This window comes from Chiloscyllium plagiosum, unplaced genomic scaffold, assembly GCF_037043375.1.
Source record: "Chiloscyllium plagiosum isolate Xiang-an unplaced genomic scaffold, Cpla_swu_hap1 HiC_scaffold_19, whole genome shotgun sequence".
NCBI lineage: Eukaryota > Metazoa > Chordata > Chondrichthyes > Orectolobiformes > Hemiscylliidae > Chiloscyllium > Chiloscyllium plagiosum.
The window spans coordinates 21,856,509-21,873,698 of NW_028270157.1; the positions used below are offsets into that span (position 1 = coordinate 21,856,509).

Here is a 17,190-nt window from a genome sequence, read left to right on the forward strand (position 1 = left end):
ATAGAATCAGCCATTCAGCCCATCGAGCTTGCTCTACCGTTCAATAGAATCATGGCTGATCCAACATTCCTCATGTCTACTTTCCTGAATTTTCCCCATAACCCTTCATTCCTTTAATGATCCAGAATCTATCTATCTCAGCCTTATTATATACAGGGACTATGCCCATGCAGCTCTCTGTGCCAAGGAGTTCCAAAGACTCACAACCCTCTGGGGGAAAGAAATTCCTCCTTATCTTAGTCTTGGATTTGCCCTGTTAGTAGCCTAGTAGGGTGTATTAAGAAGACAAGAAATGATCTTACAGTCTTCTTCCCCTTCATAAATACTGGTGTAATAAATACATTTGCCAGTATCGAACAAAAACAAGTCCAGTGTGTATATGCGATAGTATCATAAAAATTATCCCTAGGTTCCATTTTAATTCTGGATCAATACATAAAAACATGTCAGGTAATGTTAGCATTATAACCATGCCGTATCGTGGTTCAGTTAGCAAAAATGAGAATTAAGAACAGCTGGTGAAGTAAAGATCGACAAATGTTTCAAGTAATTTTTTTCAATGAAATCATACTTTCCCACTAGTAATGGAATATTGAGTGTGTTATGCTAAACTTTTTTATTGGAATTATTTCTCCTTTCCAACATATATTCCCCATTCCCAATTCTAAAATAAACTGGCATAAACACCAAGTATGTAATTTTTGTTCTCCAGCAATGTAGCTTTTTTTGCTTTACCGTTTGCAAAGCTGTTTTCAATTGATTTATATCATAATGTTGTACAATTCTTACCTTTTCAGTTTGATCATAAAAAGAAGTCATTGTAGAATAGGAATCTTCTGACCTTGGGGATGAGCTTGGAGGTGAGAATGATGAACTCTCTGTGGTCAGCTCGATTAGTTGTTCAGTAACTCCTCCTGGATAAAATGTCATTACATTTAGAAATCAGACCTGAAGTGACACAGTATTTTATAGAAATGTATTTCTAGGACATCTAAATGCAAAAATTCAAAGATGTACAATGCAGGTGGGAACACTAAATCCCAGAATCTGCAACCACTCACATTGTCTATTACCTAATACAGTCTTCTTAAAGAGAGAGGATGGCAGTTTGTGTCGAGATGGTAATGCAGGGGTGCAGGGTGGGGGAGCAGGGGTGGTGGTGGATGGAGATCAAGCCCAGCATGGTAGAGAGAACAAGCTCAGTGTGGGCGAGAGATGAAGCCCAGCGTGGGAGGGAAATGGGACCCAGCATGGGAGAGAGATGGAGCCCAGTGTGGGAGACAGATTGAGCCCAGTGTGGGAGAGGGAGATGAGCTCAGTGTGGGAAAGAGATGGAGTCCATCAGGGAAGAGAGATGGAGCCCAGTGGGGAAGAGAGATGGACCCCAGCATGGGAGAGAAATTGAGTCCAGCGTAGGAGACAGATTGAGCCCAGTGTGGGAGAGAGGTGGAGCCAGGTGTGGGAGAGAGATGGAGCCCAGTGTGGGAGAGAGATGGAGCCCAGTTTGGGAAACAGATCAAGCCCAGTGTGGGAGAGAGATTGAGCCCAGCGGGGGAGAGAGATGGAGTCCAGTTTGGGAGAGAGATTGAGCCCTTGTATGGAGAGCCCAGTGTGCAGTGACTGTGGGCACATGGCTAAAGATGGGCTGTAATTTGGAACTTTAAAATTTACTTTTCATTTTATCTGAAAAGAATTATAATGTTGAACTTTTAACTTATTTCTTTATTTCTCTACTTTTTACCTAAGATGTTGTACCCTGTTACCTTGTATCTAAGATGCATTGTGAATGGCAACATTGCAAACTTTTCACTGTACTCCTATATACCTGTACTTGAGTACATGTGACAATAGCACCTAATTCTAATTCTAATTCTAAAATTCTTTCAGATGACACTGCTCTGAAGAGCCACCATCACTGCATGAAATGTTGGCCCTTTCATACATTCAGTGTATCAGGCTGTGAGTATCAGAGTGACTGTTTCAATCCAAATGGAAACCCACTGAGGCTAACAATTGTATGAGTGTGAATTTTAACTTCTGGGCATCATTAACATGTTGTTGACAGCCTTGCCACCCAAAATGGACATGAGGTCAATGGGAAATTGCAGAAGTTTGGGTACCACAAAGCATTCTATGAATTTGAGTGTGGGTTGAGAGTCTGGGGTGAGGAAGAATTACAAAGGCCACACCTGCTCCTCCTGACTCCACAAGTAAATCATATGTATGAAAAAGACTCTTTGGATTATCAGATCTGATTGGAATCTCCTGGTATAGCCAACCCAGCTTTCTTCTGGCATGGAGCTGCTATTGATACAATAGGGCCATCATTTGCTTAAATGTGTGGAATTCCTGCTGACGTCAGTCAAGTGTCTCATAATGCCTGAAAAATTAGGAATTTTCAAACTGTATCAGAGTGGAAATGGTGTAATTGGTCTACCTGCCACATTTTACATGTCTTTTCCACCCAGATTCCCCCTAGCTGCCACAGCTTTCACTTTTCAATGAGCTGTCCAGGACTGCTATTCAGTCTGAAATCAAGCAGAATGCCTTGGATGGAAAAGAATTTTGTTTTATTTTCCAGAGTTAGCACAAAATTTGTCTTTTAAGCTCAAAATATATTCTACATAAATATCATGTGTTAACTTACGTGTGCTATTATTGCCCCACGTCACTTCAGTTGCTCGAATTAAGGCTGGATCCTCCTTTAAAGGATTGGCTTGCAAAGCTAATGTGTGCAAGGTAAGAAAAAACACAAATCTTCAGTTTGGTCATTCACAATCATTTCCAACATATTTAATATACCAAATAAAGCCCAAGTTAATACAAGGAATGCTACAGCAGTATGGTAAACAGCACCAGCAGATCTGACATGGTTTTACAATAACATATATCAATGGACAAAGTTAAAAATCTCACAACACCAGGTTATAGTCAAACAGGTTTATTTGGAAGCACTACCTTTTAGAGCGCTGCTCCTCCATTGAATGGTTGTTGTGAAGAAGCAGCACTCTGAAAGCTAGTGCTTCCAAATAAATCTGTAGGACTATAACCTGGTGTTGTGTGATTTTTAACTTTGTACACCCAGTCCAACACCAGCATCTCCAAGTCATATATCTATATAGTTGATTTGTATGTAAGTTAGTTCACTGAGCTTGATGCTATGTAGCTGATTTGTCAGTAAATAGCTTTTCTGTTAGAAAATGGCTGATTTGAGAAATGTAAATGTCATATTGAATAGGTTGTGTCTGACACTGAATTGCATAGAAGTTACAGAAAGATATTTCAACATCAAACACTGCTGGATATTCGCTATATGAAAGCAAGCTTTTCTTTCATAGACTAATCTGCACCAGAATTACAGCTTTTGTTGCCATTCTGAAACATAAGAAAATATCAGAGATCAAAGCTGCTAAATTCACACATTGCAATGTGAATTTCCTCAGGTGCATGTTTTATCAGATATGATACCGAAGATAAGTTTCAGAGAGTTAAACAATTGGCAGTCTTGAACATTCATCCATTCTGAACGCGTTCACAAGCAGGCGTGAGACCTAATTGTATTTTTTTAAGACATCCTGTGTGGTTGAAATGCTGTTTTTCTTTTGAAGGAGTTCACTTTTGCAAACTTCACAGCAGTCATGTGCAAACAAAATATTTTGGATGCTGGAAATTTGGTATGAAAACAAAAGAAATGCTGGAAATACTCAATGGTTCTTGCAGAATTTGTGAAGAGAGAGAGAAAAAGTGTTAATGTTGCAGCTTGCCAGCCTTTTGACAAAACTGGAGACTCTTTAAATTTATAACTTTCAAATGTATATTCAGCTCTTTTTTGAAACCATGTATGGAATCTTTGAGCTGCCTCCACCACTCTCCCAGGCAGCAAGTTACATATTCTGAAAACTCCGAGTGAAAAAGTTCTCATTTCGTTCTAGCTCCCTTGCTAGATCTTGAAATTGAGATCCCTAGTTACTGACACACCTACCAATGGAAGCAGAATATCCTCGCTTCACTCTTAAAAAGAAGTTCATAGTTTTGAATACCTAATAATGTTACATCTTAATCTTCTCTGCACCAAGGAGAATAAGCTCAATTTCTCCAATCTTGCCTTGTATTTGAAATTGCTCATTCCTGGTATCATTCCAGTAAATCTCTTTTGCATGCACTCTGGGGCTTTAACATCCTTGGGAGAAACTAAGGACTGCAGATGCTGGAGTTCAGAGTCAGGGGAATTGTGCTGGAGGGGCGCGGTGGGTTGGGTGGCATCCAGGGGAGTGGGGGGGGGTTCAGTGTTTCACACATGGGACCTTCACTAGGAATCATTCCTGGTGGGGGGCTTGTGCCTGTGGCAATGTTTTTCCTGCTCCTCGGGTGCTGCCTGGCCTGCTGTGCTTTTCCAGCATCACACTCTCGACTTTATTTAAGTACCCAGAACTGAACACAATACTCCAAACAGGATTTGACCAATGATTTGTAGAGATGCAGCACCACTTCCTCGCTTTAATACTGTATGCTTTGCTTTATAAACCCAAGGATCCTATAAGCTTTCTAAACAAGTATATGGGTCAAATGCTGGCAAATGGGACAAGATTAATTTATGATGTGGAGGTGCCGGTGTTGGACTGGGGTGGACAAAGTTGAAAGTCACACAACATCAGGATACAGTTCCAACAGGTTTATTTGGAAGTACTTCCAAATAAACCTTTTACACTATGGCGTGGTGTTGTGTGATTTTTAGCTAGACTAATTTAGGTTGGCATGGACAGGTAGGACTGGAGGGTCTGATATGCAGCTCAACTTCCCTGGCCACCTTCAGAGAATTATGCGTGTGAGCTCAGAGTTCCTGTACTCCTGTATTCGATCCAGAGTTGTACCATTGAGCACATATCATCTGTGTTTGTCCTACCAAGATGCAATATCTTACATTTCTCTGCATTGAAATTCATCTGCCAAGCGTCTGCTATTTGGCCAGTTTTGTCAATGGCCCTCTGAAGTCACTCAGCATTTTCTTCACAATTCACTATTCACCCTAGGTTAGTATCATCTGCAAATTTAGGGACTTTTGTCCTCAAACATCCATCTCCAAATTATTTATAAAACTCAAAACAAGCCTCTCAACACCTAAACCTAGGAAAGACTTTCAACTCATCTCCCATCTGAGAAATGCTCACATACAAACTGTTTCCCACTTTTTAACCAACTTCTAATCCATACTGCCACGGACACATCAATCCTAAACAGTATTAATTTGTTAACCAACCTGCCATATGGCACAGTGTCCGATGCTTTCTGAATGTCCAAATATACAACATCCACAGCACTGCCCTCATCCTACCTCATCAAAGAATTCAAATCAATTTCCACACTTGACCTGCCCTTGAAAAAGCCATGTTGACTGTCAAAAATTAACTTCTTTTTCATGAAGTTTATATATTATGTTATATATAAAGTTATCCTGCATACATTGAAGGAATGTTTCCCTTTCCGGGCCTCACACTCTAACTTTTTCTTAATCTACACTAGGGTAATTGAAATTACCAACTATCAGAACCCTATTTTTTCATCAGATTTTCATAATCTGCCTTCAAATGATCTCTTTTATTTCTTCCCCACTGGGTGAAGGTCAATAATAAATTCCCAACAAGGTCACTGGTCCCTTAATGTTTTTCACTTCCATGATCCTAATTCAGGGAATGCATCCTGTTCAAGGGCAATAATACTGTTTTTACTAAAAGCCACATAACCTGAAATATCAAGCATCCAATTCTGTCTGGCTTGAGCCACATTTCTGTCAATGCTACAGTGTTATATCCCCCCAAGAGCAATTTCTGCTACTAGTTCTCCAATTTTATTCATGATACTCTGTGCATTTATATCCATACAATTTAACCCTGCCCTTATTTCATCCTTGCCCATTGGAGGGCACCCATTTCCTTGTTCACTGTCAACAACCAAGCTTTCCCTCATTTCTTTTTCTCATTCCCCATCTCTCTTTCACCTTCTCTGGTATTTCCAGAATTAGGTTCATTAGTCAACCCAAGTTTAAATCCACTCCTACTGCACTATGTACTCCTTCAGGTCGGAGATTAGTTCCATCCTGCTCAGATAAAGCCCAGCCCTTCTGAAAAGCTTTCTCGTTTCCCAAAAGTGACTCCAGTGTCCCAAAAATCTGAACCCTTCCCTTCTACACCATCTCTCAAGCCATGATTTACCTTCCTGATATGCTTTCGCATAAATAGTGCAAGTTATATCACAGGTAGTATTTCTACTCGCTAACTCCTGAAACCGATCATGCAAGTCCTCCATGCTACCCATCTCAACATTATTAGTACCCATGTGAACCAGAATCACTGGTTGTTCACCCTCCCTTTCCAGACGTTTATCCAGCAATTTAGTTTTGTCCCAAGCCCTTGCACTCGAGACAAAAGACTGTACAAGAGTCACAATCTTGTTTGCAAATTAGACGGTCTTATCCCTTGACCTATTGAGTCACCCACTAATACAACCTTTCTAATCTGCCTACCAGCTTCTCTCTCTTTCCAGAATAACCTTGGGTAGCAGCTTCCCTCGAGTCATCCACCTTCAATTAAGTAGTGTAGCTCACTAAATAAGCATCTAAAATTTCATACCTGTAAGACAGCTCCAAGGAGTACTGAATTTCCTGGATTTGCTGTCTCCTTTTCTTTCGGCAAATGATCACCCTCTCATCTGCCATCTCTGTACTCCTCTTTATCTATCTGTCATGCAAACCCTCCCCCAGTCTCTGGTATGGCTAATCCAGAAACCTCTGTCCTTGAGTAGGGTACATTGAGGAAAGTCACTGCTCTGAATCAACCACATATTTTTCAAAGAGTGCTACCCTTTGGCACTTCATACAAATGTTACATCCTGGATGTCTTGTAGATTGAAAACCCCCTACAGTTTACAAGCCAAACATCATCATCAGCTTTTCCAGAGGTCCTACCATCTTTACAGGTCAAGATGAGGCACACTTCTTAAGCTCTGTTGTTTCTAAGCCACAAATAAATTTTCAATCAGCTCCTTTTGTTTTGGTTCAAGGAGGATGGAGAGAGGAAAACACAAGTCATGTATTATTTGGGGCTTGACCAAGTTAGCACTGCTGCCTTGCAGTGCCAGGGATCCGGGTTCGATTCCAGCCTTGGGTAGCTATCTGTGTGGAGTTTGCACATTCTCCCCTTGTCTGCGTGGGTTTCCTCCGGGTGTTCCAGTTTCCTCCCACAGTCCAAAAATGTGCAGGTTAAGTGAATTGGTCATGCTAAATTGCCCATAGTGTTCAGGGATGTGTAGGTTAGGTGCATTAGTCAGGGGTAAAGAGAAGATAATAGAGTAGAGGAATGGGTCTGAATAGGTTACTCTTCGCAGGGTTAGTGTGGACTTGCTGGGCCAAATGGCCTGCTTCAACACTGTAGGGATTCTATGATTCTATGTTAGAGATTCAACAAATTTCATGGAGGGGCAAAGCCAAGGAGGTATATAGATGAGAGATTAAATGACAAAAAGCACAAAAGGAGGTGGTCACGGGATAAGTGAAAAAGCAAAGGATGGCTCCCAAGGAGATACCAACAGAAATTTTGGAAGGCAGTAATTGATTCTGATTTTTCCAGTTAAATCTTTTCCACAATCAATCTTTGGCTCCTTTGTTGCCTTTTACCAGTTCCATTTACATTTCAGTACCATCTCTTTTGTCATTTCATCTCCCTTGCCTCTTTTAGACTTTTCCTTTTGTTCTTCTTCACCACTCCCCATCTCTATATTTGTTTAAAATCTGTTACATCTCTAATATTTCCCATTTTGATGAAAGGGCATCAAGCTAAAATGTTAACTCTGTCTCTCTACAGATAGTGTCACAGAGTCATAGAGATGTACAGCATGGAAACAGACCCTTGGGTCCAACCCGTCCATGCCGATCAGATATCCCAACCCAATCTAGTCCCACCTGCCAGCACCCGGCCCATATCCCTTCCTATTCATATACCCATCCAAATGCCTCTTAAATGTTGCAATTGTACCAGCCTCCACAACTTCCTCTGGCAGCTCATTCCATACGTATACCACCCTCTGCGTGAAAATGTTGACCCTCAGGTCTCTTTTATATCTTTCTCCCTCACCCTAAAACTATGCCCTCTAGTTCTGGACCCCCCCACCCCAGGGAAAAGACTTTGTCAATTTGTCCTATCTACGCCCCTCATAATTTGGTAAACCTCCATAAGGTCACCCCTCAGCCTCCAACACTCTAGGGAAAACAGCCCCAGCCTGTTCAACCTCTCCCTCCAACCCTGGCAACATGCTTGTAAATCTCTTCTGAACCCTTTCAAGTTTCACAACATCTTTCCGATAGACCAGAATTGTCATCCCTGTTGAGTATTTAAGGCATCTTCTACTGCATTTCCACATTACTTGTTGCATGAGAGAAGAAAAATGAGGTATGGCGGTATACGAGGAAGTGAAAGTGTAGCGATAACAAGGACAGATTGGAGAAACAGATGGTAGAGTATAAATTCATGGAAACTAAGGCAGCTTGCAAGCTGTGTCAACTACAGAGATCTCACAAAATGCACCTCAAGAACAGCAAAAAAAAATTTATTGTGAAGAACAAATCTACATGCTGAGGCAGAAGAGGGAATAATGGGAAATAACACACAAACTCAGACAGAGTTTACAAACAAGGATGAGTACGTACAAACAAGGAAATAAAAGGCAAAATGGAAAATGAGAACTAACCTAATGTAGATTTATTAAAATCTATTGCATCTCCAATGGTTTATCAAATACAGCTAAAATAAATACATTGCATTGATGCCAGTTCCAGGATTGTTCCATGTCGAAAGGATGTATGGAATTTTTGCCTGCTGTTTGGACCTAACCATGAGCCTAACTTATTTTTCTAGTTTGGGGTGGATTGAATATGCAGGGTAGGCATTTAGCTGTTTCACTGTCATTCAGAGTATACCTACCTATGCTGTCTAGAATTCTGCAGTAGAATGGGGGTGTACCATTTAAAGCAGGGTCTTGAAGACTTCAAAGAATCTTTTCATTGAGCACATTGGATTGGACTGATACCCTCAAGTACTGAATGTTTTGGGTCCTTATAGAGAGTGTGGTGACCAGTACTCTCTTGAACCAATAAAAAAAAACCTTGATCACTATTCCCAATATCACAAAGTCCCATGGCAGTGGTGGTACAAAGCAGAAAATTGATACAGCTTCCATAGTTTTGTCAACTGCTACTTATTTAATCAGGGAGTAACTGGTCATGTTTACTGGTGGAGAAAAGGAAGAAATATCCACAGCAGCTGGAGCAACACAGCTATAGATCTCCAGTCTTTTATAACTCACTGGATTTTCTGCTACTTTATGGTGGGAAAATTATAATAAAGATTGCAAAAAGAATTAAAACATGATTGATGCTTTGCTCCTTAGGTGAATTCCAATGATTGGAGCCTAAGTAATGATGAAACACACTGATATTCAAATGATCCTATAGTGAATTAAGTAACAAAGCTCCAAATTATGCTGAGTGTTACACATTAGCCCAAGTTGGCCTGAAAGTTTACAAATGGTGCAGTGGGTTCTTGCGACTGTATCCCCCACATCTGGGCCAGAAGGCCTAGGTTCAAGTTCAACCTGCTTCAGAGGCATTTAATACCACCTTTATACAGGTTGAACAGGAAAAATATCCACAGATGGATAGTTTTGGATTTCTGAGGCACTGGGACAAATTCTGAGACTGGCAGAGACTGCAGAAGTTTTAACTTAAATCATAATGGCAGTGTTCCCTTTAATTAGAAAATGCAAGAGGATTTAATCTGAGATTTTGCAAGTTTCAAGATCAGTCTTTTTGGTGCAAGTGCACAAATTCACAGTTTTTTTTAGAAGAATCCCATACAGTGTGGAAACAGGCCCTTTGACCCAACCAACCCTCTGAAGAGTAACTCACCCAGACCCATTCCCTCTACCCTAGCACAACCAATTCACGTAACCTGCACATCTTTGGACTGTGGGAGGAAACTGGAGCACCCAGAGGAAATCCACACAGACATGGGGAGAATGTGCAAACTCTACATGGACAGTTGCCCAAGGCTGGAATCAAATCCAGGTCCCTGGTGCTGTGAGGCAGCATTGCTGATCACTAAGCCACCGTGCTGCCCCAATTTATTGAATTAAATTTCACAATATGCCATATGAGCCAAATTCCTTTGAACTACTGATCTAGCATCATAACCATTATCGACCACACCCATTTTAGGAGAGAATAATGGTGGGTATGCAGTCAATGGCACAAATCCTCCAATCTCTGGATTGTCAGAAACCAAATGCTGATCCAAGATACTGTTGCAACATATGGGAAGTTCTGACAGGCTGACCCCTTTGGGAATTATTGGGAAGTTTGATTTTCTGATTAGCAATTTCCTGCTCCCCAGGATTTTCTGTAAAAGTCTCTGAATTGGATTTACCTGGAATTAACCAGGAAAGGTTAGCCAGAAAAAACCTAGTCTATGTCCTTGGTAACTATACAACTGAGACCCCAGTCACACACAATGAGCACCTGATTCTCTCCTAACTCTCCTCAAACCCCTCAATTAACATCCTCCACTTGCCTGACTCAGCCCCATTTACTCTGAAAGCTTTCCACACTTGACTGCCCAATCCATCCAACTTTCTCTCCAACTAGATTTGACTGGCCTTGTCCTGACCCAACCTGACTAGCCCTGGTCCATTTAGTTACCCATTCATGTACCATCTTACCCATCTGCCAACTCACCACTCTGCCCATCTTATATTTCACCTACCAAACACCTTACCCACTAACTTCCTCACTGCCTAACCCTCCCACCAGCCTATCCATCCAGTACCCTACCCATCAATCCATTTACCTCACCCACCTATTCACCCTATCACTTTACCCATTCACTACTCATCCATCCACCCTTGTTTACAATGAACTTTTAAATATACCTTATGATAATTAATGCCATTAAAAGCGGGTGTATCCTGTCTCACCTCAACTCTGCATTGCTGCAATGTATTGTTCTACTGCACACTATAATCCATATTTCTGGCAAAGCCATGCTGGAAGGCCTGGCAGTTTATGTGGAGCAAGTTTAAGAGCAGTGGCAATCCAACAATAAAGATTAGGGACCATGAATAAAATGGGAAATAGTAGTACAGAAAGAGAACTAGGTAAAAACAATGACTGCAGATGCTGGAAACCAGATTCTGGATCAGTGGTGCTGGAAGAGCACAGCAATTCAGGCAGCATCCGAGGACAGGCAAAATCGACGTTTCGGGCAAAAGCCCTTCATCAGGAATAAAGGCAGAGAGCCTGAAGCGTGGAGAGATAGGCTAGAGGAGGGTGGGGGTGGGGATAGAGTAGCATAGAGTACAATAGGTCAGTGGGGGAGGAGATGAAGGTGATAGGTCAGGGAGGAGAGGGTGGAGTGGATAGGTGGAAAAGGAGCTGGGCAGGTCGGACAAGTCCGGACAAGTCAAGGGGACAGTGTTGAGCTGGAGGTTAGAAACTAGGATGAGGTGGGGGAAGGGGAAATGAGGAAGCTGTTGAAGTCCACATTAATGCCCTGGGGTTGAAGTGTTCCGAGGCGGAAGATGAGGCGTTCTTCTTCCATGCGTCTGGTGGTGAGGGAGCGGCGGTGGAGGAGGCCCAGCACCTCCATATCCTCAGCAGAGTGGGAGGGGGAGTTGAAATGTTGGGCCACGGGGCGGTTTGGTTGATTGGTGCGGGTGTCTCGGAGATGTTCCCTAAAGCGCTCTGCTAGGAGGCGCCCAGTCTCCCCAATGTAGAGGAGACTGCATCGGGAGCAATGGATACAATAAATGATATTAGTGGATTTGCAGGTAAAACTTTGATGGATGTGGAAGGCTCCTTTAGGGCCTTGGATGGAGGTGAGGGAGGAGGTGTGGGCACAGGTTTTACAGTTCCTGCGGTGGCAGGGGAAAGTGCCAGGATGGGAGGGTGGGTCGTAGGGGGGTGTGGACCTGACCAGGTAGTCACGGAGGGAATAGTCTTTGCGGAAGGCGGAGAGGGGTGGGGAGGGAAATATATCCCTGGTGGTGGGGTCTGTTTGGAGGTGGTGGAAATGTCGGCGGATGATTTAGTTTATGCGAAGGTTGGTAGGGTGGAAGGTGAGCACCAGGGGCATTCTGTCCTTGTTGCGGTTGGAGGGGTTGGGTCTGAGGGCGGAGGTGCGGGATGTGGACGAGATGTGTTGGAGGGCATCTTTAACGACGTGGGAAGGGAAATTGCGGTCTCTAAAGAAGGTGGCCATCTGGTGTGTTCTATGGTGGAACTGGTCCTCCTGGGAGCAGATACAGTGGAGGCGGAGGAATTGGGAATACGGGATGGCATTTTTGCAAGAGGTAGGGTGGGAAGAGGTGTAATCCAGGTAGCTGTGGGAGTCGGTAGGTTTGTAGAAAATGTCAGTGTCAAGTCGGTCGTCACTGATGGAGATGGAGAGGTCCAGGAAGGGGAGGGAGGTGTCAGAGATGGTCCAGGTAAATTTAAGGTCAGGGTAGAATGTGTTGGTGAAGTTGATGAATTGCTCAACCTCCTCGCGGGAGCACGAGGTGGCGCCAATGCAGTCATCAATGTAGCAGAGGAAGAGGTGGGGAGTGGTGCCGGTGTAATTACGGAAGATCAACTGCGCTACGTAGCCAACAAAGAGACAGGCATAGCTAGGGCCCATATGTGTGCCCATGGCTACCCCTTTGGTCTGGAGGAAGTGGGAGGATTCAAAGGAGAAATTGTTAAGGGTGAGGACCAGATTGGCCAAACGAATGAGAGTGTCGGTGGAAGGGTACTGTTGGGAATGTCTGGAGAGGAAAAAACGGAGGGCTTGGAGGCCCTGGTCATGGCGGATGGAGGCATGATCTTCCGTAATTACACCGGCACCACTCCCCACCTCTATTTGGTTTTATTTCAGATTTCCAGTAATTGTAGTATTTTGTTTTTGCACTAATGATCAAATCATATTCGGAATGCTGTGTACACTTTGGGCCCCTTGTTAGTGGGGATATACATTAGTTTAGAGACAGTGTAATGAGATCTGTCAGGCAAATGCCAAGATTATGGGTTTTGACTTGTAAAGAAAACCCTAAGATAACTCAGACTATTTGCTTTTATAGGTTGCATGTGGATGAGATAGGGTTGTTCAAATCCTACAAGGATTTGACAAAATAAACTGATTATTTTCATTGATAAATCAAGCATTGACAAGATTTCAAGATAAACGCGAGATACATAAAGGAAAAATCTCTAAAAAATTATCAGTCGTGAGAATTACTGTAATGATCAATGATGCTAAACAAACAATAACATCCAAAAGGTTGTGGATAGTTAGTTTGAATGAACGAATTCAAATCAGAAACCAGAAAATCCCTCTCTCCTATATTTTGGAATGGGTTTGGACCTTGCCTCCAGATATTTATAGATCAGCTTCTTAGCTTAGTGTGAAGTAAACTGGCCCCACCTTACAGTAACTTGCTGCATCCACAAGTGGATGTTTTGTAGGGTGCGATTCACACTTTGTCCACTAGGTGAACGCTTTGCGAACACAAAGTCAGCATCCCTCTGACTATTTTTCAAATTAGGAGAGTACGGGGATTTGATTGTATTGTAAAGGTTCAATACTGACGTTCGTAAGGAAATTGACAGCACAGAATGAAAACTTTGCAACCCAATTTCACCCACGTCTGAAGCTAAATTCCTAACATTTTAAAAGATATGGGAAAACCTATTTGAGGGGTTGTAACACTATTTAGATACAGTGCACATATTCAAAGGAAATCAAATGTGGATGTGATTCTCAAACCTATTTGCACTAGCTTGTGCAGCTAACTTGCTATGCATCATTGTGAAGGCGAAAGTAAAACTGTAGTTGTAAAAATAAATTAGTTAGCTTGGTATCGCAAGTAGCAATTGCAAGAGGAACAGTTTTAAAGCATTATCGCTAATCTGAGGAGGCACTCTATTTATTTTATTCATTAACAGGATGTGGGCGTCTCTGGCTAGACGAACAGTTATTGCATATTCCCCATTGTCCAGAGGGCAGTTAAGGGTCTGAGTCACGTGTACGCCAGACCAGGTAAGGATGGCAATTTCTTTTCCTAAAGGAAATGGGTGAACCAGATAAGTTTTTTTTTCCTGACATGGTCATCATGAGATTTTTAATTCCAGATTTTTTTTTTTCAATTCAGTTTCCACTATCTGCCATGGCAGGATTACCTCCCACCCCGCGCAAGCCTCCTGTTAAGGATGGCATCCAGTTGAATATCACACCTTCAAACTGCTACTACAATGCTTCAAGCCCCTTAGCATCTCCCTCCCTACACCCAAGATCCACATCATTCTCTTATGACACAAGCTTGTGACCAATTCACCCGTTTCCCCCAAACATAGCAGAGTCACCCAGCAGTCCCAACATGCTGCTATTCCCATTGGTCATTCTTCCAGAAATTAAAAATCACACAACATCAGGTGATAGCCCAACGGATTTAGTTGGAAGCACTAGCTTTCGGAGTGCTGTTAGTGCTTCCAAATAAACCTGTTGGACTGTAACCTTGTGTTGTGCGATTTTTAACTTTGTCCACCCCAGTCCAACACTGGCATCTCCACATCATTCTCCGAGTAGGAAGGAGAGAGGCATTGATAGGGATGGGGCAGTCAAATGCTGAGGCAGTGGAGTGGGGACCCACTCTGCGCTTTGGATGAAGGCAGAGTGAACATCAGTGCAGCAGAGAAAGGGAAGCAAAACGTGAACGAGTACAGGAAGTCCAGGAGGAATGAGGCAAACCAAAGAAAGGAAATATATATTGTCAAGCAGGAGCAGGACCAGGAAGGTGACCAAATGCTGTCCGAGCTCCGTGGGGCTCTCAACTCCCGCACCGTCCTCACTTTCACGATTGTTTCCTTTTTCAAAATCACAAATTCCTCTGGAGAAACACGCCGCCTTTTTATTTTTAGTTCCACACACACCTGTTGAATGTAACCCATTTCACTTTCCCTAGCAGCTAACCCGCTGAGGGGGCGCAGACAGACATCCCTGTCTCCTGAAGCTGCAAGCGGGACGCGTTTGTCCGCATCCCCTACCCTTAAAAGATAGTGAAGGAATATTGAGGTCTTGTGGCGCGGGGGCAGTGACCCTACCTCTAGCCTGGGTAGGTGTGTGAGTTCAAGTCCCAGCTGCTCCAAAGGCGTGTAATAATATCTCTAAATTTTAAAACAAACGTGGATAGTATTCGTTCTTTCAATTACGATACAGGGTAAATAGTGCTTTACACCCAGGAGTAGGGATAATGGTCTTTAGGCGAATTATGACATTTATTTGTTTGGCATGGAAAAAAAATGTTCCCAGACAAATCAGCACTCCCCTCGTTTCTGAAGTTGAAGTTAAACTATCAAACGAGTCAAGGCCTGTCTCAGAGTCATATCCTTCCTCTGCAACAGAGTTCTGGATTTCCAGATCATTCCGAAAAGGAAACCGCCACCCATCCTTTAATGTTCCAGCTCTCCGGGAGTTTCAAAGTGCACATTCTGCACTTTCTGGAAAGCGGGATCAACATTCCTGGCTGTGATTTCATTCCCCAGTCTTTTATACCCCTGTGGCCTCTAACCGCTAACGCACTCTAGGGTGCAGCTCAAGGGTGAGGACACAAAGGAGATGGAAGTCTCTGTCTACACTTCCTACCTTTCTTATGTGAAATGAGTTCGGCCTTGGGATAGAACTTGTGCTTTTAAAACATCCTAATAGCGTTTTCCAAGGGGATTACTCGGAAAACGGTAACGAATCCCATATTTTAAGGTCAATGTAATGTTCAGATCCCAGCAGATAATAGGAGGTACTCTCCCTCTGGTTGACCTGCGACTTCGGTTTTACTTATTGGTAAACTCTAACCTTGCGTGTAATTATTTCTGGGCAGATTTCTCTTGTTTTTAACCAATGAGAGATGTTTGTGTTGTATTGAGACGCCAGAGAGTTGCTTTAAAAAGTTCGCCCGTTTCCTGATTAGTTAGCCCGACGGATATGAGAAATGTGGCAAGTCGGCCCATCTACAGGCCCACTTCTCGGGATCTCTCACCTTGTGTTGGGCACAAGTTGAGTTTAACGGCCTCCCCGTGCTCCCCGAGCTCGTACATGAGCCAGCTGTCATAGTACTTCGTCTGGGCCGACACCACCGCCAAGTAGCCCCACTTCTTGAGGAACATTCTCGGATGGGCGAGCCCAAGGCTGCCCGGCAGCTCATCCTCGCACATCCAACGAGGCGCCCGGGCGCACTCCTGCAGCGCCAGGTTGCGGGACAGCCGCTGAGTCGTGTTGACCGTAGTCAGGCACCGGTCTACCTGCCAGAGGCGCAGTTTCCCCTGGCCCGTCCACTGCCACTGTTGCCACCGGCTGTTCAGTTTGCATGTGCCAACCAACACCTTCAGGTTTTTGCCCAGCAGGCACTGTTCCTTTCTAGCATGGAGGATCAGAAATCCGTCTGTGGGGAGAAGTACCAACACACATATACACAGACCAGTTAAAACACATAGTTACACTGTCAGAAATAAGACATCAAGGAAGATCTCTCACTCCCTTACACAGCTGCAATTCAACCTATATTTGGATGTTACATTGTTTCAAATTGTGCTCAACTATATTTGGATGTTACATTGTTGCAAACTGTATATGAACATTGTTACAATCAGTCGCTGGACATTATTTTGTTGCAATCTGTATTTGTATTGTTACAATCTGTCACTGGACATTACTTTGCTGTAATCTGTACGTGAACATTGTTACAATCTGTCGGTGGACATTACTTTATTGCAATCTGTATTTCAACAATGCTTCATTGCAATCTGCATTTGGACATTATATTGTAACCATCTGTATGTGGACATTATTTGACAAACAATTCAGTTTCTTCACTGCACAGATGCAGGATCTTTGGCCAATTACATAAGATAAACCTCTCTACAGCAGATCCATTACTCTAGCCTATATCGATACCATTCCGTTAAACTTCGATCCCGAATTGACAGAAAACACATGCCCCCACTCCTATATTTAACTTGGAATTGTTTGGAAACAATGGCACATCATTCAACTTCGCAACAAGGTCAAAGACACTGGAATGCACCACACACCGACTACATGTGTACCTCAGGGTTTTTTT

At 43.0% G+C, this 17,190-nt stretch overlaps 1 protein-coding gene across 1 annotated transcript in view; it reads right to left on the bottom strand.

The window, feature by feature from the left end:
• Positions 1–17,190, bottom strand: part of LOC122559761 (receptor-type tyrosine-protein phosphatase beta) — a 112,385-nt gene that overhangs the window by 94,574 nt on the left and 621 nt on the right. The window contains exons 2-4 of the mRNA XM_043709746.2: positions 16,111–16,512; positions 2,648–2,725; positions 790–914 (exon numbers count right to left, since the gene is read on the bottom strand). Of these exons, the coding sequence (XP_043565681.2) occupies positions 790–914; positions 2,648–2,725; positions 16,111–16,512 (605 nt within the window). The remainder of the gene's footprint in view (positions 1–789; positions 915–2,647; positions 2,726–16,110; positions 16,513–17,190) is intronic.